At 53.2% G+C, this 22,898-nt stretch overlaps 1 protein-coding gene across 1 annotated transcript; it reads left to right on the top strand.

Moving 5' to 3' along the window:
* The first annotated feature begins 200 nt into the window (after positions 1-200).
* On the top strand, positions 201-17,657 carry TBCB (tubulin folding cofactor B). The gene is made up of 6 exons (XM_060258305.1): positions 201-501; positions 5,806-5,949; positions 7,587-7,683; positions 11,411-11,602; positions 14,737-14,809; positions 16,943-17,657. Exons 1-6 carry the CDS (start codon positions 391-393, stop codon positions 17,058-17,060), a joined length of 735 nt encoding a protein of 244 aa, XP_060114288.1. The 5' UTR covers positions 201-390; the 3' UTR covers positions 17,061-17,657.
* The last annotated feature ends 5,241 nt before the right edge of the window (positions 17,658-22,898 follow it).

The following is a 22,898-nucleotide window of genomic DNA, read 5'->3' as shown; positions in this document are numbered from 1 at the left end:
CGCCTGCCTGCAGCAAACGCAAGCTGGCACGCATGCGCAATTTCCCGCCCCAAGCCTCGCCCTCCCTCCTCCGGCCTTCAACCCCGGCGCTTCGTCTACATCGCGCTTCGCGATTGGGGCCGGGATCCTGAAGCGCCACCCGCCGCCTCTTGTTATTGGTCAAAGTTCCTAGACGACTTCACGACGAAAGCCACCAAAACGAGATAGCGGGTTGTTGTTTTTTTGCGTGCGTCGTGACGCAATTGGTCGGAAAGAGAGGGGCGGGCCGAGGCGCGGTGCGATTGGCTGGCGGCGGGGAGAAGCTGGCGGCGGATTGGCGGGCGTCGAAGGGGCCTCTGAAGCGAGGCGAAAAGCAGCGGCGGGCCGGGGTCGCCAGCAGGAGCGGCCGCCATGAGCGTGACGGGGACCCCCGCGGTGGTCTCGGTGTCCATCAGCAGCAGCCTCAACGCCTTCCGCGCCCTGAAGCGCTACGCCCGAGGCCTCACCATCGCCGAGTTCAAGGTACCCGGATGGAGGAGGGCGGGGTGGGCCCCGCGGGAGCCGGGGAGGGGCGGGGCCTCTTGGCCACGCCCCAAGCAGCTAAGGGAGGCGCCTCCAAGGAGAGTGGGGTGTGGTTGCCAGCCTCCAGGTGGGGCCGGGAGATCTCCCGCTTTGCCAGCTGATCTCCAGCTGTCAGGGGTCAGCTCCCCTGGAGAAAAGGGCTGCTTTGAAAGAGGGACTCTGGGGCCTTGGAGCATGCATGCTGAAGCCCCTCCCCAAACTCCGACCCCTCCCAGCTAGGGTTGCCAGCCTCCAGGTGGGGCCGGGAGATCTCCCGCTTTCGTAGCTGGCAGAGGTCAGCTCCCCTGGAGAAAAGTGCTGCTTTGAAAGAGGGACTCTGGGGCCTTGGAGCTTGCATGCTGAGGCCCCTCCCCAAACTCCGACCCCTCCCAGCTAGGGTTGCCAGCCTCCAGGTGGGGCCGGGAGATCTCCCGCTTTCGTAGCTGGCAGAGGTCAGCTCCCCTGGAGAAAAGTGCTGCTTTGAAAGAGGGACTCTGGGGCCTTGGAGCTTGCATGCTGAGGCCCCTCCCCAAACTCCGACCCCTCCCCGCTAGGGTTGCCAGCCTCCAGGTGGGGCCGGGAGATCTCCCGCTTTCGTAGCTGGCAGAGGTCAGCTCCCCTGGAGAAAAGTGCTGCTTTGAAAGAGGGACTCTGGGGCCTTGGAGCTTGCATGCTGAGGCCCCTCCCCAAACTCCGACCCCTCCCAGCTAGGGTTGCCAGCCTCCAGGTGGGGCCGGGAGATCTCCCGCTTTCGTAGCTGGCAGAGGTCAGCTCCCCTGGAGAAAAGTGCTGCTTTGAAAGAGGGACTCTGGGGCCTTGGAGCTTGCATGCTGAGGCCCCTCCCCAAACTCCGACCCCTCCCAGCTAGGGTTGCCAGCCTCCAGGTGGGGCCGGGAGATCTCCCGCTTTCGTAGCTGGCAGAGGTCAGCTCCCCTGGAGAAAAGGGCTGCTTTGAAAGAGGGACTCTGGGGCCTTGGAGCTTGCATGCTGAGGCCCCTCCCCAAACTCTGACCCCTCCCAGCTAGGGTTGCCAGTCTCCAGGGCTGCTTGGAAGGGGGAAGAAGACTGCAGATTTATACCCCACCCTTCTCCCTGAATCAGAGACTCAGAGCGGCTCACAATCTCCTTTATCTTCCTCCCCCCACAGACACCCTGTGAGGTGGGTGGGGCTGAGAGGACTCTCACAGCAGCTGCCCTTTCAAGGACAACTCCTGCAACAGCTCTGGCTGACCCGAGGCCATTCCAGCAGCTGCGAGTGGAGGAGTGGGGAATCAAACCCGGTTCTCCCACATAGGAGGTCCACACACTTAACCAGGGCACCAAACTGTATGGCATTGGACAATGCATGCCGAGGCCCCTCCCCAAACCCCGCTCTCTCCCAGCTAGAGTTGCCAGCCTCCAGGCGGGACCTGGAGACCTTTTTGCAACTCATCTCCAGCTGGCAGAAAACAGCTCTCCTGGAAAAAAAGGGCTGCTTTGAAAGCTGGATTCTGTGGCCTTGGGCCATGCATACTGAGGCTCCTCCCCAAACCCTGCCGTCTCCTGGATCCACCCCCAAATTCTGTAGGTATTTTTCAACTCAGACTTGGCAACCTTTAAAAGGGAGCATTAAGTCATGTTCACCATCTCGGGGCTCGGATGGGAGTCCCGCCCTTTTTCCGGACTGTGCAAGGGAGGGGGGACAGCTACTCCATGTACATACACACAAACAGACACACACCTGTGTTCAGGGTCGCAGCCAGCGGGGGGAGCGCAAGGGTGCTGCACCCTATAGCAGGGGTGGCCAACAGTAGCGCTCCAGATGTTTTTTTGCCTACAACTCCCATCAGCCCCAGCCATTGGCCGTTCTGGCTGGGGCTGATGGGAGTTGTAGGCAAAAAAAAAACTTCTGGAGAGCTACCGTTGGCCAACCCTGCCCTACAGAATCTGCAGCATGCCCACCCAGTTTTCACAAGGGAAGCTTAGGAGGGGGTGCTGCAGATTCTGTAGGGGACTTTGTCCCTGTACCCCCCTCCCTCGCTGGCTATGGCCCTGGGGGTGTTCTGCCTTTCTCCCTCCCCCCCCCCTTTGGGGTTGCCCGTCTGGGATGGGAGTTACCTGGAGATTTTGAGGGCGGAGTCTGACTGATGAGGGCAGCTACAATCCCTCCCCTGCTTGGGGGTGCTCTGTGCTCCCCTCTCCAGCCCAAACTGCCACGCAGAGACACACTGGGGGCAAGAGTTGCCAGATCCAGGCTGAGAAATTTCTGGAGATTTGGGGATGGAGCCTGGGGGGGACTGGGACCTCGTGGGGGGGGGGAACGGTGCCATAAAACCCACCCTCCAGAGCTGCCGTTTCCTCCAGGGGGACTGATCTCTGTAGTCTGGAGGTGAGCTGTAATTCCAGGGGATCCCCAGGTTCCACCTGGAGAGTGGCATCCCTATCTGGAGAACGGCACATGAAGCTGCCTTCTACTGAATCAGTTACATTCTGGGCCACTGCCTACCAGATAATTTGACTTCACTGTCATCGGTTCTTCAATCTGTACCATGTTGCATTCTGGGCCACTGCCTACCAGCTCTGTATGGCTCTGCTCAGCTATGTACGGCTTTGCTCACTGTGCTGGATTCCTCGTCTGATGAAGTGTGCTTAAGAGCACACGAAAGCTTACGTTCTCAATAAAAATTGGTTGGGCTTAAAGGGGCCACTTGACTCCTGCTTTGTTCAACTGCTTCAGACCAATACGGCTGCCCGCTTGGATCTTATACTGAATCAGACCGTTCTCCCCGTAGCGTCAGTATCGTCTGCTCAGACTCCAGGGTCTCAGGTGGAGAGCTCTTTCCCATCACGTACAGTGCAGCACGGCCTTTTTAAAAAACTAACGATGCTGGGGATTGAACCTGGGACCTTCTGCATGTTGAGCAGACGCTCTCCCACTGGTCCACTGCCCCTCCCCTCGTTTTGTATTGCTGATTCAGGCTGCTGCTTCCCTAGCCATGAGGACTGGACGCATGTGCGGTTTATTTTTAAACGAAAGCTAAAGGTTCGGTGCTGAGTTAGCACCGTCTTGTGCGGCACCCGCTCTGCCTTGGCTGTGGTTGTGCGAAGGTCCCTTCTGAGGAAAATGACTGTGTTGCTGAGTCTGAAATCAAAGCAGGGCTTGGATTCCAGTCACGCGCAGTGGCTTAGGTTTCATGCTTGCTTACCCTGTTGTTCTGCCCTGCTGTGTGGCACGGTGTGGTGTCAGCAGCCACTAAGGATGCTGGCAAGGGACTGAACATTACGATGGATGTCATCCTAAGCTGGTTGTATGTTGGAGGGCACCCCTTGCCACGTCAAAGTGGCAATACTGCCAGCGTCTGTACGTTGGAATGTGCCCAAAGGTGGGGAAAGACAGAACTGTAGCCCCGTTCGTTGCCAGTGGCTGTGTTTGTGTGGCAGGTCAACTTCCACGCTGTCCATCCGACACTAAAGAGAAGGCGTCCCTTGAAAGAAAGAAGAAAAAGGGACCCCCTGCCCGCTTTGGATGCCAGGGCACAGCTTTGAGTTTTTGCGCAGAACGGCTCAATTGAGAACTGCGTGGCACACTGGCGGCCATGTGGATCTGTTACACTCGCGGGGCGTTTCTGCAGATGGCACTGTTGGATTCGCTTTGCTTTTCTGCTGCGTAGGAAGCTGCGGCTGTCTGCTAGCCGTCCGTCTCGGGCTTGATCCCAGGCTTGCTCCAAATTACGGGCTTGCTTCTCCGTACGCCCCATCCTTTGTTGGAGAGGGGTGTGTTTGCCTCCCTGCTTTCCTGCTCGTTTTGGCATGCGCCTCTTTCCTCCATGTGCGGCGGAGCATCGCCGGCCCCCATTTTGAGCTGCAGTTTCCCTGCAAACAGAAAACCTTTTTGTGTGCTGTTGTGCCTGGGATTAATTGTGGCTTGACAGTTGGCGGCTGGCCTCCAGTTGCATAAGCGCCTCCCAGCTAGTTCTTTCTCGCTGAGTGTGCCCCCCTCTCCCTGGTTGCGGCACGTGACTTTGTGCCAAATACTGGCCTGGTGTTCCCCACCTTAATTTCTTCCAGCAGAGAGGAACGAGGGTGAAATTTTGGAGATGGAGACACAATGGGTTGAGACTCCCTCACCCCCAAGCCTCCTGGCCTCAGAACTCACTCCTGGGTTGTGGCGCACCACGTGAGAGCCAATGCATTGTGGTGCTCCAGCACTGGCTTTTGACTGTCGGATGCACCCCTTCTGCTGCGGGGCTTGCACATGCCCAGCGGTAGTTTGCTTCTGCTGTTCCTGTCGAGCGGGGCAAGAGAAGAGAGATGTTTGCATGGCTCTTGACTGTTTCGTTAAATTATAAGAACATAAGAGAAGCCATGTTTGATCGGGCCAATGGCCCATCCAGTCCAACACTCTGTGTCACAGAAGAACATAAGAGGAGCCATGTTGGATATGGCCAATGGCCCATGCAGTCCAACACTCTGTGTCACATAAGAGAAGCCATGTTGGATCCGGCCAATGGCCCATCCAGTCCAACACTCTGTGTCACATAAGAACATAAGAGAAGCCATGTTGGATCAGGCCAATGGCCCATCCGGTCCAACACTCTGTGTCACATAAGAACATAAGAGAAGCCATGTTGGATCAGGCCAATGGCCCATCCAGTCCAACACTCTGTGTCACAGAAGAACATAAGAGGAGCCATGTTGGATCAGGCCAATGGCCCATCCAGTCCAACACTCTGTGTCACATAACATAAGAGAAGCCATGTTGGATCAGGCCAATGGCCCATCCAGTCCAACACTCTGTGTCATATAAAAACATAAGAGGAGCCATGTTGGATCAGGCCAGTGGCCCAAGCAGTCCAACACTCTGTCACACAGTGGCTAAAAAAACCCAGGTGCCATCAGGAGCTCCATCAGTGGGGCCAGGACACTATAAGCCCTCCCACTGTGCCCCCCAGGCACCCAGAATATAGAGCATCACTGCCCCAGAGAGTTCCAACAATAAGCTGTGGCTAATAGCCACTGATGGACCTCTGCTCCATTTGCTTATCCAATCCCCTCTTGAAGCCGTCTGTGCTTGCAGCCACCACCACCTCATGTGGTAGTGAATCCCACGTGTTAATCTTCACTCTTTGTATGAAGAAGGACTTCCTTTGATCCGTTCTAACCCGACTGCTCAGCAGTTTCATTGAGTGTCCACGAGTTCTCGTATTGTGAGAAAGGGAGAAAAGGACTTCGTTCTCTATCCCGTGCATCATCTTGTAAACCTCTATCCTGCCTCTCTGTCAACAGTGTAAGTTGGAGCTGGTGGTGGGGAGTCCGGCCTCATGCATGGACTTGGAGCTCTATACGCCAGACGACAAATTTGTGATGAAACTGGACAGCGACGAGGCCTTGCTGGGCTCTTACCCCATCGACGACGGGTGCAGGATCCATGTGAGTGTTGAACTGCGCCTCTTCCGGGACGACAGAAAGCTGGGCCAGAATTTCTTGGGGTGATGGCCTGGCCCAGGAATTCCTTGAGGCCAGGGGTGGCCAAACTTGGCTTAAGGTAAGAGCCACATAGAATAAACGTCAGATGTTTGAGAGCTGCAAAGAAGGAAAGAAGGAAGATGGGGGAAGGGAGGGAGAGGTGGGTAGAAAGCAGCTTTTATTTTAAATGAATTCTCCAAGCCGGCCAGTGGAGCGGTGGGGGCTTTGAGAGCCACACAATATGTTAAAGTTGCTTTCTTTCCCTCCCCATCTATTTTCCTCCCTCCCTCCCGACATCTGACAATCACGTCTTGCAGCTCTCAGACGTTTGATCTTCATGTCTTGCAGCTCTCAAACATCTGACATTTATTCTGCGTGGCTCTTATCTTAAGCCAGCGGCCCCGTGGCGCAGAGTGGTAAAGCAGCAATACTGTGATCTGAACTCTCTGCTCACGACCTCCTCCTTTGAAAGGAAGCACAGCGGGGCCTCCAATGAGGATCATAACTGTGGGGAAGAGTTCTTTTCAAGGCCGTGGTCCCATGCTCTAGCATAACCAGCTGATGAAAAAGCTTGTGTGTGTGTGTGTGTGTGTTTTCATAACACATTTTTATTAATTTTCGGAATTTTCTTATTTCAATAACAAAACAAATAATTCAAATGAAAACATACCATAAACATACCATTTACAGATTCTTGCCGACTGCTTGTGTCCAACTATATGTCCAGCCGGGATCAGAGTAACCAGCTGGCTTTAAAAAAAATGGGGAAATTGAAAGTTTGAAGGTTTGTAATTTTCCAATTGCCCCGTGGCACAGAGCGGCAAAGCTGCAGTACTGCAGTCGGAGCCCTCTGCTCATGACCTGAGTTCGATCCCAGCGGAAGCTGGTTCAGGTAGCTGGCTCCAGGTTGACTCAGCCTTCCATCCTTCCGAGGTTGGTCAAATGAGCACCCAGCTTGCTGGGGAGGAAAGTGGAGATGGCTGGGGAAGGCAAGGGCAAACCATCCTGTAAAAAGTCTGCCGTGAAAACTGTGAAAGCGACGTCACCCCAGAGTCGGAAACGACTGGTGCTTGCACAAGGGACTACCTTTGTCTTTTTAATTTTCCAAAAGTTCATCAATATTTTCCAGTAGGGGGAGCCACCGAGCATGGTAGTCGGGATGTTGGGTTGAGGCGTCCGTGGTTTTTATAATATCTGCTATTTTGTCCATTAATAAGTCCAAATTTTTCTGAACCAGTCTTTAAGCATGGGGGGGGGGTCTTCTTTCTTCCAGCGGGACGCAACTGACGTTTTTGCAGCAGATAACAATATAGTGATAAGGTCTTTTCTAATATGTGGAATTGAGCTTTCTTTCCAAAAATTTAGGAATAAATTCTCTGGATTCCCCGGGACTGTATATCCAGTGTGGTCTTTAATGTTGGCAATCGCCTGTTGCCAGAATATTTGTATAATCTTGCATTCCCACCGACAGTGAATAAACGACCCCACCTTCCCACATCCTTTCCAGCGTAATGGTGACATTGAAAAAGCTTGTCTTGATGACTTCTGTGACAGAAACGGCAGGCAGGTGAGGCAGAGTTCTCTTGCTTTGGGCCCTGCAGGTGATTGACCGGAGCGGCGCCCAGCTTGGGGAATACGAAGACGTGTCGAGGATCGAGAAGTTCCAGATTCCTGATTCCGAATATGAGAAAAGAACAGGTGAGGCTGGAGAGAACCCACCCGAATGCCAGAAAATGTTCTGCCCATCGACTGGGAGTATTGGGTTACTCGTTCCCGAAAAGTGGCCGTGGGTTTATTTTGCTAAGGACTCAACGGTACTTTGGCTGTGGATTCAGTTGCGTCTGAAACTGTCTCAAGGGAAGCTAGACTGCCCAGTCATAATGGATAGACCAGGGGTGACCACACTCAATTAATCTAAGAGCCACGCAAAATAAAACGTCAAGACGTTTGAGAGCCGCAAGATTTGAACCAATATCGCACGCAGGTCTTTATGAAAACTCTTAATACTTGCTTTGCATAGCAAGATAAAACATAAATGTATGCACTGTATAACACAACCATATTAAGAGGAGATGTTTTAAAGAACGAAAGCTGGGAATAACAGTCCCCATAAGACCGGCATAGGGCAGGCTTGAGAGAAAGTCTGCATTAAGTTCCTGCTTGGCCTCTGGGAGCTGCATAAGACGTGTGAAAGAGTCGCGTGTGGCTCCCGAGCCACAGTTTGGCCACCCCTGCGATAGACCTTTTCCTGCCTGCCTCAGGCTTCCCAACCTGACGCATACATTCCAGGTTTTGGCAAAGCTTCCTGTCCTCACATCTCACAGATATGAAATGTCCTTTGTTATTGATGCAGCTACTAATTTTTTCAATTTAAAACATTTTTTACCGGCTGCCTTTCCACCCAAACGATGCAAACCTGAGCTATTTTAGAGAGCAGAGCAAAGTCTTGAGTACAGTGACACCTTTTAAGACCAGCAGAGTCTTCCAGATGGATCCAAGCGTGCCCCGTGTTGGTCTGAAGCAGCCGAACAAAGTAGAACTCAAGTGGAACCTTTAAGAACAACCAAGTTTTATTCAGAACGCAAGCTTCCGTGTGCTCTAAGCACACTTCGTCAGAGGAGGAATCGGGTATAGTGAGTAGCTCTCTATGCCAGGTTATAAAACGCAATCTCGGTTGTTCTTCTCTTAAGCCCTGTTGAGAACATGTGGTTCCCAACTATACCCGATTCCTTGTCTGATTAAGTATGCTTAGAGCACACGAAAGCTTGCATAAAGCTTGGTTGGTCTTAAAGGTGCCACTTGACTTCAGCAGAGTCTTCTGTGAAGTATCAGCTCTCCTGCGCAAGCACACTTCTTCAGATACGGTGGAACAGAACCTCTTCAACCTTCACATATAGCTAGAGGGCTTATCTGCACAGGTAATAGGGCTCCACAATGCAGGAAATTCACAAATACCTCCCCCACCACCACACACACACACACACACACACACACACATCCCCACAGACCCCTGCTCCATGCCCCGATGATGGCAATAAACCATCCAGGATCCCGGGCCAAACTGGCCTGGAGAAAAATCGTTTCCTGGCCCCCAAACTGGCAAGCAGCATTTCCCTGGGTGTGTAAGAAGGGTCCACAAGAACTAATCACTGATGCTGCCCTCCCTGGAATCACAGAGTTGGAAGGGATCTCCGGGGTCATCTAGTCCAACCCCCTATGCCAGTGGTCCTCAACCTTTTTGGCCCCAGGGACCGGCTCCAGGGCCCACCTGCTGATTGCAGGGTGGAAGGACCCAATTCGGCCTCCCCCTCACCCCGCAGCGCCACCTCCCTCCTGTTTTCCTCCCCCATTTTCCTCCTCCCTCGCGCCCCCCCCCCGGTGCAGCCTCACTGCTTCCTCCTCCCCCCTTTTCCCTCCTCTCTCCTTCCTCCCCCCCCCGTGTACCCTCGCCATCTCTTAGAGGTGGTACTTGACTCTTACTTTGTTCTACTGCTTCAGGCCAACGCAGCTGCCCACCTGGATCTATCCTTCAGCCAGTTTGGTGTAGTGGTTGTGTGCAGACTCTTATCTGGGAGAACCGGGTTTGATTCCCCGCTGCTCCACTTGCAGCTGCTGGGATGGCCTTGGGTCAGCCAGAGCTCTCTTATCTGGGAGAACCGGGTTGGATTCCCCACTCCTCCACTTGCACCTGCTGGAATGGCCTTGGGTCAGCCAGAGCTCTCTTATCTGGGAGAACCGGGTTTGATTCCCCGCTGCTCCACTTGCAGCTGCTGGGATGGCCTTGGGTCAGCCAGAGCTCTCTTATCTGGGAGAACCGGGTTGGATTCCCCACTCCTCCAATTGCAGCTGCTGGAATGGCCTTGGGTCAGCCAGAGCTCTCTTATCTGGGAGAACCGGGTTGGATTCCCCACTCCTCCACTTGCAGCTGCTGGAATGGCCTTGGGTCAGCCAGAGCTCTCTTATCTGGGAGAACCGGGTTTGATTCCCCACTCCTCTGCTTGCAGCTGCTGGAATGGCCTTGGGTCAGCCGTAGCTCTCTTATCTGGGAGAACAGGGTTTGATTCCCCACTCCTCCGCTTGCAGCTGCTGGGATGGCCTTGGGTCAGCCAGAGCTCTCTTATCTCGGAGAACCGGGTTGGATTCCCCACTCCTCCACTTGCAGCTGCTGGAATGGCCTTGGGTCAGCCAGAGCTCTCTTATCTGGGAGAACCGGGTTGGATTCCCCACTCCTCCACTTGCAGCTGCTGGAATGGCCTTGGGTCAGCCAGAGCTCTCTTATCTCGGAGAACCGGGTTTGATTCCCCACTCCTCCGCTTGCAGCTGCTGGAAGGCCTTGGGTCAGCCAGAGCTCTCTTATCTGGGAGAACCGGGTTGGATTCCCCACTCCTCCACTTGCAGCTGCTGGAATGGCCTTGGGTCAGCCAGAGCTCTCTTATCTCGGAGAACCGGGTTGGATTCCCCACTCCTCCACTTGCAGCTGCTGGAATGGCCTTGGGTCAGCCAGAGCTCTCTTATCTCGGAGAACCGGGTTTGATTCCCCACTCCTCCGCTTGCAGCTGCTGGAAGGCCTTGGGTCAGCCAGAGCTCTCTTATCTGGGAGAACCGGGTTGGATTCCCCACTCCTCCACTTGCAGCTGCTGGAATGGCCTTGGGTCAGCCAGAGCTCTCTTATCTGGGAGAACCGGGTTGGATTCCCCACTCCTCCACTTGCAGCTGCTGGAATGGCCTTGGGTCAGCCAGAGCTCTCTTAACTGGGAGAACCGGGTTGGATTCCCCACTCCTCCACTTGCAGCTGCTGGAACGGCCTTGGGTCAGCCAGAGCTCTCTTATATGGGAGAACCAGGTTTGATTCCCCACTCCTCTGCTTGCAGCTGCTGGAATGGCCTTGGGCCAGCCATAGCTCTCTTATCTGGGAGAAATGGGTTTGATTCCCCACTCCTCCACTTGCACCTGCTGGAATGGCCTTGGGTCAGCCAGAGCTCTCTTATCTGGGAGAACCGGGTTGGATTCCCCACTCCTCCAATTGCAGCTGCTGGAATGGCTTTGGGTCAGCCAGAGCTCTCTTAACTGGGAGAACCGGGTTTGATTCCCCACTCCTCCACTTGCAGCTGCTGGCATGGCCTGGGGTTAGCCATAGCTCTGGCAGAGGTTGTCCTTGAAAGGGCAGCTGCTGTGAGAGCCCTCTCCAGCCCCACCCACCTCACAGGGTGTCTGTTGTGGGGGAGGAAGGGAAAGGAGCAAGCCTGGCAAAGCAAGGTGTGATCCAGAAGGAAGCAAGAGAGGGGAAGAAGGAAGCAGACGACAGCCAGTTGCTCAGAGGCCTGATTCGGCCCCCAGGATGCATGTTTGACACCCCTGGAGTAGACACTATTGACTTTGATGACAGTCGGGGGTCAGTCTAAGATGTGTTCTCTCTGGTCCACAGATTCTGCCCGTTCCTTCCTGAAACGCAATAAACTGGGGCAGTACAACGAGGAAGATATGGTGAAGAAAGAAGCCGAGCAGAAGGAGAAGCTGGCGGAAGAGAAGGCCCTGGCCGAGGCTATCCCCGTGGGATCCAGGTGTGAAGTGCGGGTGGCTGGGCAGCCGAACAAACGCGGGACGGTGATGTACACTGGTGAGTGCTCCCCTGCCGCTACCCATCCGTGGGGTATTGAAAAAGGTCCGTAGAAAGCAGTGGGGGAAATACTCAAATTGCCTTGAACTAGCCGTCTGTCAAGGAGTCGTAGGCTGAAGCCCACGGTCCCCCGTGGCTTGTGGCACACAAATAACCAGACTTTTTCCTTGTTTTAAAAAATACTTTATGAAGTTTATTAAATACCAGTCAAATAAAGAATTAGATGAAGAAGAAAATGATGAAGATATTGGATTTATATCCCACCCTCCACTCCGAAGAGTCTCAGAGCGGCTCACAATCTCCTTTCCCTTCCTCCCCCACAACAGACACCCTGTGAGGTAGATGAAGATATTGGATTTATATCCCGCCCTCCACTCCGAAGAGTCTCAGAGCGGCTCACCATCTCCTTTACCTTCCTCCCCCACAACAGACACCCTGTGAGGTAGATGAAGATATTGGATTTATATCCCGCCCTCCACTCCGAAGAGTCTCAGAGCGGCTCACCATCTCCTTTACCTTCCTCCCCCACAACAGACACCCTGTGAGGTAGATGAAGATATTGGATTTATATCCCGCCCTCCACTCCGAAGAGCCGAAGAGCGGCTCATAATCTCCTTTACCTTCCTCCCCCACAACAGACACCCTGTGAGGTAGATGAAGATACTGGATTTATATCCCGTCCTTCACTCCAAAGAGTCTCAGAGCGGCTCATAATCTCCTTTACCTTCCCCCCCCCCCCACAAAAGACACCCTGTGTGGTAGATGAAGATACTGGATTTATATCCCGCCCTCCACTCCAAAGAGTCTCAGAGCGGCTCACAATCTCCTTAACCTTCCCCACCCACAAAAGACCCCCGGTGAGGTAGATGAAGATACTGGATTTATATCCCGGCCTCCACTCCAAAGAGTCTCAGAGCGGCTCACAATCTCCTTTCCCTTCCTCCCCCACAACAGACCCCCTGTGAGGTAGATGAAGATATTGGATTTATATCCCGCCCTCCACTCCGAAGAGTCTCAGAGCGGCTCACAAACTCCTTTACCTCCCCTCCCCACAACAGACCCCCTGTGAGGTGGGTGGGGCTGAGAGGGCTCTCACAGCAGCTGCCCTTCAAGGACAACGTCTGCCAGAGCTATGGCTGACCCAAGGCCATCCCAGCAGCTGCAAGTGGAGGAGTGGGGAATCAAACCCGGTTCTCCCTGATAAGAGTCTGCGCACTTCACCACCACACCAAACTGGCTCTCCTACATGCAGCACATTACTCTGTGATCACACAGCAAAAGAAAACTTGCTTGACTGTCTTAACATTGGAGAGCCAGTTTGGTGTAGTGGTTAAGTGTGCGGACTCTTATCTGTGAGAACCGGGTTTGATTCCCCACTCCTCCACTTGCAGCTGCTGCAATGTCCTTGGGTCAGCCATAGCTCTGGCAGAGGTTGTCCTTGAAAGGGCAGCTGCTGTGAAAGCTCTCTCAGCCCACCCACCTCACAGGGTGTCTGTTGTGGGGGAGGAAGGTAAAGGAGATTGTGTGCCGCTCTGAGACTCTTCGGAGTGGAGGGCGAGATATAAATCCAATATCTTCTTCATCATCATCTTCTTCTTTTAAGAACCTGCGTGAGACAGCACAAACCTTAAATTCCGGGGTCAAAAAGACCAAAAGTCAGGCATTGTCTCCATTTCTAGCAATTTCAGTCTTATTTCGGGCCTCTAGTCCGTCAAAATCCAAGCTAGTTCTTCTTTAGCTTAATTATAGATTCTGGGCCTTGTTCATCCGGCGAAGAGGACGTCCAGTCAGGGCACATCTCCAGTAGAACCCTCTAGAAAATTGCCTCATCGCCTCTGGCTTCCCCGGCCCCACCCCCCATCACATGGATCGCAGGTTCTCATGAAATGCTAACTACTTTGGCCTTGAAGATGAGAAGGGCTGTGTAGACCCAAAGACCAATGAATAGCACCTGCAGGCCTGTTACTATTCACGTTAGCCCTTGAGAGGAAGCCAGGGCTGCTTTGCCTCACAGTATCTTTGGACTTGGAACCAGGCCTCGGATTCAGCAGGAGCTCACAGGAGCACAGCTCCTGAACCTTTCTGAGGGTTCCCCCTCCTCCTCCCCACCTCCCTTGTCCACTGAATAGGAGGTGCAGCTGCATAACAATCTCTGGATTTGGAGAGCGGGCAGCCAGCCACCAAGGGCTTTGCTACGCCCCCAGCAGCCCTCATTAACCCCTGGAGAAGCCCGCACCACCCTTTTTCCTCTTAGAATCGCAGAGTTGGAAGGAACCTCCATGGTCATCTAGTCCAACCCTCTGCACAATGCAGGAAACCCGCAAACACCTCCCCCTAAATCCACAGGATCCTTGTTGCTGTCAGATGGCCATCTAGCCTCTGTGTAAAAACCTCCAAGGAAGGAGAGCCCACCACCTCCCGAGGAGGAAGCCTGTTCCACTGAGGAATCGCTCTAACGGTCAGGAAGTTCTTCCTAACGTTGAGCCGGAAACTCTTTTGATTCAGTTTCAACCCATTGGTTCTGGTCTGACCTTCTGGGACCACAGAAAACAATTCCACACCACACCATTTCTTATGTGATTTTGGGCTTGCTGGCCTTTTGACTGTGGGAGTGGGTGGCCAAGGAAAGCCCCAGGTGAGTGAGGCCTGCTTGGGCACCCAGCGAAGCAGGCCTCGCTTGCCCGATACTGCAGAGTCCAAGGCCAGTTTCAGCAGGATTGGAATCCAAGACTCAGACAAGGATTGTGAGTTTGTCTCTCATTTGCAAAACGAGTGGACCTCTGGAAGGCAAAACTAAGGCTCTAGGCCTCAGCGTTCGTCCTAGGAGGCAAGTCCCATTGACCTGGGTGGAACTGTGTTTGAGTGAGTGTACTTGGCGCCAATGGTACCTCTAAGCTGTAGAAGTCTTGTGAGGAAAAAGTTCTACTTTGTGAGCTGCTGGCATTAAAGTTGTGAGCTGCTGCTTCAGTGTGTGTGCTCTGGGGTCCTCCTTCCTGAGCTAGGACAACAATGTGTGAGCGGGAGGCTAAAAATCTGTGAGCCGCCTCACGCTAACTCAGCTGAGAGGGAACGCTGGCTGGCACTGGACGGTAAAGTTCCCTGCCTGTGAGATGCCTCTTCTTCGCCCTTCTCAGGTGTAGCAGAGTTCAAGCCCGGCTACTGGATTGGCATAAAGTACGACGAACCGTTGGGGAAGCACAACGGCAGGTAAGCCCGTTTCTTTAGCGAAAACGCAGAGCTCCCATCCAAAAGCAGTCAGGCAAAAATGAATATATCCACAAAGGCGTTAGAGTTAGAAACAAAATCACATTGAGAGCCAGTTTGGTGTAGTGGTGAAGTGTGCAGACTCTTATCTGGGAGAACCGGGCTTGATTCCCCACTCCTCCACTTGCAGCTGCTGGAATGGCCTTGGGTCAGCCAGAGCTCTGGCAGAGGTTGTCCTTGAAAGGGCAGACTCTTATCTGGGAGAACCGGGCTTGATTCCCCACTCCTCCACTTGCAGCTGCTGGAATGGCCTTGGGTCAGCCATAGCTCTGGCAGAGGTTGTCCTTGAAAGGGCAGACTCTTATCTGGGAGAACCGGGTTTGATTCCCCACTCCTCCACTTGCAGCTGCTGGAATGGCCTTGGGTCAGCCAGAGCTCTGGCAGAGATTGTCCTTGAAAAGGCAGCTGCTGGGAGAGCCCTCTCAGCCCCACCCACCTCACAGGGTGTCTGTTGTGGGGGGAGAAGATATACGAGATTGTACGCCGCTCTGAGTCTGATTCAGAGAGAAGGGCGGGATATAAATTTGCCGTCTTCTTCTTTGTAAATGCACAGTTCCGCATGTCTCCAGGGCACTGGGAGATGGTGTGCGCAACAATGAAGGCTGCCTGAACTCATGGGTGAAAGCTGAAACGACTACATGCATGTTTCATTTGTCTTCACGGTCGCAGAAAGATTGTATCCTTTCGCTGGAACCAATGCTCAAAGAATAACTCCGTTTGCAGAACAGTCTGCCTGAACTGGAAGTAGGCAAGAGGTGATCTGTGAAGAAGACCACATTTGAAATGTGCAAGTATATCCAGGAAGTGTGTAGTCCCTTCAGACTTTCATCTACGTGTCCAGACAGCCCTCGTCTCAGCACTTGCTATCACCCAGTGGCTTGGATGTCTTTGGAACCGTTTATTTAAAAGGACTCTTTGATTTGAATTTATTAAATGGACTTTGGATGATTGTAGACAACATGGTAGTACCATTTGCATATTCATTGATTATAAAACTTTATTAATTTGGAGTATAAAATATATATACATGCATTGTTACACGGTGTTTGTATACAGTTTTTTTTTCCCTGACATAGCCACACTGGTTCCCTTGTGGTATATTTCAAGGTTGCAGTATGCATGTTGGTTGTTCAACAAGAGGCAACCTCATAGGAAGTTCTTGGCCTCCATGCCCTGTTTTTGGCCCTGCAGAGGAACTGGCTGGCCACTGTGTGAGAGAGGAGGCTGGACTAGATGGACCCTCAGTGGTCTGACCCAGCAGGGCTCTTCTGATGTTCTTCTCAGGGGAAGGACTCAGCCTCTCTGCCCTGTTTTTGGCCCTCCAGAGGAACTGGTTGGCCCTTGTGTGAGACAGGAGGCTGGACTAGATGGACCCTCCCTGGTCTGATCCAGCAGGGCTCTTCTGATGTTCTTCTCAGGGGAAGGCCTCGGCCTCTCTGCCCTGATGTTGGCCCTCCAGAGGAACTGGCTGGCCTCTGTGTGAGGCAGGGGGCTGGACTAGATGGACCCTCTCTGGTCTGATCCAGCAGGGCTCTTCTGAAGTTCTTCTTAGGGGAAGGCCTCGGCCTCTCTGCCCTGTTGTTGGCCCTCCAGAGGAACTGGCTGGCCACTGTGTGAGACAGGAGGTTGGACTAGATGGACCTTCCCTGGTCTGATCCAGCAGGGCTCTTCTGATGCTCTTCTCAGGGGAAGGCCTCGGCCTTTCTGCCCTGTTGTTGTCCCTCCAGAGGAACTGGTTGGCCCCTGTGTGAGACAGGAGGCTGGACTAGATGGACCCCTAGTCTGATCCAGCAGGGCTTTTCTTACATCCTCATCTGGCAAAGGTTTTAAAACTTCCCTGAAGAGGAGAGGGCCTTATGCCCCTGGGAATCCCGTCAGATTTCTCTTTGCGCCGCTCTCTGAAATTCAGAACTGCGCGCTTCAGCTTTGTGCCGAGTTTAGCGCTTCCGGCTGTTGAGTCTGCCTCGTTTTTGTCAGCTGTGTCGAGCGCTTTACTTTTACGGAGAGGTGCCCTCGACGTCGTCTCAACCAGCATCCGGCACGAGTATAATTTTTGGTGTCTTCTTCCTCCTGCAGCGTCGGCGGGAAGCGCTACTTCGAGTGCCAGCCGAAATACGGGGCCTTTGTGAAGCCGCAGCACGTCACAGTGGGGGATTTCCCCGAGGAGGACTATGGACTGGACGATGAGATGTAAAGGGGTTGGGAAGGGGGCGGCTCACGAAGGGACCCGAGGAGGATCGCCACAGTCTCTTCGTGCCGCCGTTTCTGGGGCGAGGCGCTGCCACGCACTGCATTCCTGCCGGTGAGCTGGCGGGAGAAGACTGGATCGCTGCTGTCTTTTTGTTCGTGTTTGGATGGCTTTTCTTCTCCCCCTCCCCCCCCCCCCCCGGTCATATGTGTCTATTCATCGATGATGCCAAACCCCCTTGTCTGTTCTCACACACTCACCTTTCCGTGCCAGTTTGGTAAGACGTAGAATACTGGCATGATTTTGCTTCCTAACAGCACTCCATGGGGTGGCGGGTAAGGGGGTGTGCTCTCCCGCTGCTTGCTGCTGCACAGCCATGGGGTTCAGAAGTGGTTAGGCTTAACTGAAGTGTGTTGCCACCATCAAGGCAAAAAGGACTCTGCTACGGGACTTTTCGCTCGCATGGCGTCTGGTGCAAACTCGGCCGCTGCCCATTACGTTCTTGTTTTGTGCTGTGCTGTTGGTTGATGCAATGTGATAATTACAGATTTTTTAGAAATGGAGCAGGAAGGAGGGGGGGAAATACATTCCATGCAGGAGTTACTTGTGTGCTGTCCTTGTTTTATCTTCGATGCGTTGCTCCCGGGAAGTGAACCTGAGGCCTGGAGGGGTATAGTTTTTCTATGGAGTGGCTTAATACTGGCCCAGACTGCCAGTTTGGTGTGGTGGTTAAGCGCATGGACTCCTATCTGGGAGAACCGGGAACAACTCCTCAATTTGCACCTTCTGGAATGGCCTGGGGTCAGCCATAACTCTTGCAGGGTTGTCCTTGAAAGGGCAGCTGCTGGGAGAGCCCTCTCAGCCCTACTCACTTCACAGGGTGTCTGTTGTGGGGGAAGAAGGTAAAGGAGATTGTAGGCCGCTCTGAGACTCTGTCCTTGGAAGGGCAGCTGCTGTAAGAGCCCTCTCAGCCCCACCCACCTCACAGGGTGCCTGTTGTGGGGGAGGAAGGTAAAAGAGATTGTAGGCCACTCTGAGACTCTGTCCTTGAAAGGGCAGCTGCTGTGAGAGCCCTCTCAGCCCCACCTCACAGTGTGCCTGTTGTGGGGGAGGAAGGTAAAGGAGATTGTAGGCCACTCTGAGACTCTGTCCTTGAAAGGGCAGCTTCTGTGAGAGCTCACTTAGCCCCACCCACCTCACAGGGTGCCTGTTGTGGGGGAGGAAGGTAAAGGAGATTGTAGGCCACTCTGAGACTCTGTCCTTGAAAGGGCAGCTTCTGTGAGAGCTCACTCAGCCCCACCCACCTCACAGGGTGCCTGTTGTGGGGGAGGAAGGTAAAGGAGATTGTAGGCCACTCTGAGACTCTGTCCTTGAAAGGGCAGCTTCTGTGAGAGCTCTCTCAGCCCCACCCACCTCACAGGGTATCTGTTGTAGGGGAGGAAGGGAAAGGAGATTGTAGGCCACTCTGAGACTCTGTCCTTGAAAGGGCAGCTTCTGTGAGAGCTCACTCAGCCCCACCCCCTTCACAGGGTGTCTGTTGCGAGGGAGAAAGGGAAAGGAGATTGTGAGACTCTGAATTCGGAGTGGAGGGCACGGTATAAATCCAATATCATCTTCTCCTTCAAATAAAAGGCAGATGACGGGCGGCTGTGTTAGTCCGTAAAACAGGAGTCCAGTAGTTCTTTCGAGACTGGCAGTATAAGCTTTTCCAAGACAGTCCTCCATCTAACAAAATGAAGCGTTTAGGGCCACACGCAACAGGAAAGCGCGCAGGAGGGGGAGAAGACGTTCCGAAGAGCGGTTGCTTCAGAACGCACTGCAGTCAAGAGCAGGACTCATGGCGCAGGCGAGCCACATTCCCGCCCGTGTTGACACAAGGCAGGAGGAACGTGCAACAGATAAGCCTTTTAATTAAATCTTGTTCAGCGCCAGGCTTCTCTCAGCAAGCCTATTATCTCCTCCGCTCCCAGGTACATAAATCGGCCTCAGGTTCATGAGCTGATGCTATCTCTGGAAGGTGCTATGAGGCTCCTGTTTTATACGAGCCAGAACCAAGGAACTGAAAGTAAATCAAAAGAGTTTCCGGCTCAACATGAGGAAGAACTTCCTGACCATTAGAGCGGTTCCTCAGTGGAACAGGCTTCCTCGGGAGGTGGTGGGCTCTCCTTCCTTGAAGGTTTTTAAAGAGGCTAGATGGCCATCTGACAGCAATGAAGATCCTGTGAATTTTGGGTGAGGTGTTTGTGAGTTTCCTTCATTGTGCAGGGGGTTGGACTAGATGACCCTGGGGTCCCTTCCAACTCTGTGATTCTATGAACTTCCTGACCATTGGAGAGGTTCCTCAGTGGAACAGGCTTCCTCCTTGGGAGGAGGTGGGCTTTCCTCCCTTGGAGGTTTTTCAGAAGTCCAGCCTCCTGTCTCACACAATGACCAACCAGTTCCTCTGGAGGGCCAACAACAGGGCAGAGAGGCCGAGGCCTTCTCCTGAGAAGAACATCAGAAGAGCCCTGCTGGATCAGACCAGGGAGGGTCCATCTAGTCCAGCCTCCTTTCTCACACAGTGGCCAACCAGTTCCTCTGGAGGGTCCACAACAGGGCAGAGAGGCTGAGACCTTCCCCTGAGAAGAACATCAGAAGAGCCCTGCTGGATCAGACCAGGGAGGGTTCATCTAGTCCAGCCTCCTCTCTCACACAGGAGCCACCCAGTTCCTCTGGAGGGCCAACAACAGGGCAGAGAGGCCAAGGCCTTCCCTTCAGAAGAACATCAGAAAAACCCTGCTAGGTAAGGCCAGTGAGGGTCCATCTAGTCCAGCATCCCATCTCACCCAAGGGCAGCCACTTTTTCTGGGCGGCCAACAAGAAGGCACAGAAGCCGAGAACATCCCCTAATCTTGCCTCTTGGATTCAGAAGCTTAGTGCCTCTGAATGTGGAAGTTCCCCTCAGTCGCCATGGCCAGCAGCCATTGACAAGACAATAAGAGCCTTGCTGGATTGGACCAATAGTCCATCCAGTCCAGCATCCCGTCTTGCGCAGTAACCAACCAGCTGTTCAGTAGGGCTAACAACAGGGCAGAGAGATTGAGGCCTTTCCCTGATGTTGCCTGCTGACTCTGGGATTCAGAGGCTCCATGCCTCTGAATGTGGACAATCCCTTTTGTCCCCATGGCTAGTAGGCACTGATAGACCTCTATCCTCCACAAATCTCTCTCATCTCCTTTCAACCTGTTTATTCCTGTGGTCATCGCTACATCCTTCAGCCACAATTTCCACATTTTAATCCCTCTCTGTAAAGAACCATAGAATCCTAGAGTTGGAAGGGACCTCCAGGGTCATCTCGTCCAACCCCCTGCACATTGCAGGAAATTCACAAACACCTCCCCCTAAATACGATCTTCATCGCTGTCAGATGGCCATCTAGCCTCTGCTTAAAAGCCTCCAAGGAAGGAGAGCCCACCACCTCCTGAGGAGGAAGCCTGTTCCACAGAGGAACCGCTCTAATGGTCAGGAAGTTCTTCCTAATGTTGAGCCGAAAACTCTTTTGGTTTAATTTCAACCCATTGGATCTGGTTCTACCTTCTGGGGCCACAGAAATCAATTCCACACCATCCTCTATATGACAGCCCTTCAAGGACTTGAAGATGGTGATCCTATCACCTCCCAGCCACCTCCTCTCCAGGCTAAACATGCCCAGCTCCTTCAACCTTTCCTCATAGGACTTGGTCTCCAGACCCCTCACCATCTTCGTTGCCCTCCTCTGGACCCGTTCCAGCTTGTCTACATCCTTCTTAAAATGGGGTGCCCAAAACTGAACACAAGACTCCAGGTGAGGTCTTAGCAGAGCAGAGTACAGCGATACCATCACATCACGTGATCTGGACACTATGCTTCTGTTGATACAGCCCAAAACTGCATTGGCCTTTTTAGCCACCGCATCACCACGGGAGGGAAGCATTGTGAAAGGGGGCCCTTATTGTTAGGAAGGTGGGCAGAGAGAGGGGGTTAAGATCACACCACCCTCGCTGCAAATTCCCACGGTTGCATCCAGTTCTAGCAATGGTACTGAGAAGCTTCTGCTGCAACGACAGAGGGGTCCTTGCCCCGTCCCTATTGCTGCCGTGAGCGGACCAGTTGCGCAGGATCCAGCCCACGTTCCTTAGGATCTCTCTTACCAGCCCCCCACCCCTACTTCTTGAAGCCTTTTGGTCCCCCACTTTCTTTGAGGCTCATCTGACGCGTCTTGATCATTGTAGCCGGAGCTCTCGCCTCTCTGCTTTCCTGGCCCTTTAAATGCACCAGCCCTCTAGGTCTTGCCCGATAAAATCTGCAAAAGGTAAGTTTGAATTTGATAAGGCTATCTGGCACGGAAGAGGGCGAAGTTCGCGCCTGAGCCGGAACTGGGCGCTGCGTTACCTGCATCCTTCAGGCCCGTAAGTAAACCACTCTTTTTTCTATGTCCCGGTTCCTGCCGTTTGGGGGGGACGGGGGGGGGGAGGAGGCACAGCTGGGGTTCTTCGAAGGCTATTCTTTCTCCCACCCACCCTTCCCCTAGCTGACGCCAGATCGTAAACCAACAGGGGCTTTTTATGGTTTAAAGTACAAATAGGAGAACGTTTGCACCTTCTTTGCAAGCCGGTTCGAGGGGCGATAAAACTGACCCTTAAGGACTTAACGAAATCGAATCCAGTGTAAACCTTGCTTCCGTGGAATGAATTCTGTTCGGGCTTCACAATGCCACTGGACTTCCGTTTTGTTGGCTGTAACATGAGTAATCACGGCTCCCCCTCTGGGATAATGCCACGCATATTAGGCCACACACCCCTTGCAAGTAAGCGTACACAGAGTCACAGCTTTAAAGCGTTCTGCTGGACTAGACAGAGGTTTGCTCTGACCCTGCTGGAACTCCTTTGCATATTGGCCATACACCCCTGATGTAGTCAATCCTCCAAGAGCTTCCAGGGCTCTTCGCACAGGGCCTCCTGTAAGCTCCAGGAGGATTGGCTCCATCAGGGGGTGTGTGGCCTAATATGCAAAGGAGTTGCTGCTACAAAAGCAGCCCTGCCGTCTGTACTTCTGTACCTGTTCCTTTTTGTCCTCTCATTTCAAATGTTTCCTGAAATCATGGGAGAGAAGTTAAGTCACCTTTTAGACCTTCTATGGCAACAGTATGGCTGTGAATGCAGAAGATGGCCGTTGTGTCTCTGAATGGGGCTCGGAGGCAGAGAAAGCCTGACGCCGGCCTTAACAGCCCCCGTTCAGCAAAAACTCATGTTTATGAACACATAAAGCTGCCTTCTACTGAATAAGACCCTCGGTCCATCAGAGTCAGTATTGTCTACTCAGACTGGCGGCAGCTCTCTAATCTGAGGTTTTTCACGCCTACTTGCCTGGACCCTTTTTAGTTGGAGATGCCAGGGATTGAACCTGGGACCTTCTGCTTACCGAGCAGATGCTCTACCACTGAGCCACCGCCCCTTCCATTGCTCATTATCCAGGGCTTACTTTTTGTAGCAGGAACTCCTTTGCATATTAGGTCACGCCCCCCCCCTGATGTAGCCAATCCTCCTGGAGTTTACAGTAGGCCTGGTACAAAGAGCCCTGTAAGCTCTTGTAGGATTGGCTACATAAGAGGGGTGTGGCCTAATATGCGAAGGAGTTTCTGCTACAGAAAAAGCCCCGTGTTTATTGTATCTAAAAGTAGCCTTGGGAACCAGGCTGAACTGTACCAGAGGGCCGAGTTGGGTAGTGATTGTGTATTTTCTCCCTTGCAGGGCCAAAAAGGTGACTCAGGCGGGGCAGTTTTTGTTATCAGAAACAGTGCAAAAGCGGAGTTCAGAATCTCAGTCC

The sequence above is a fragment of the Heteronotia binoei genome, chromosome 17, assembly GCF_032191835.1.
Source record: "Heteronotia binoei isolate CCM8104 ecotype False Entrance Well chromosome 17, APGP_CSIRO_Hbin_v1, whole genome shotgun sequence".
NCBI classification, from domain to species: Eukaryota; Metazoa; Chordata; class Lepidosauria; order Squamata; family Gekkonidae; genus Heteronotia; species Heteronotia binoei.
Note: the sequence above shows the minus strand (reverse complement) of the source record. Positions and strands in the feature narration are given on the sequence as shown.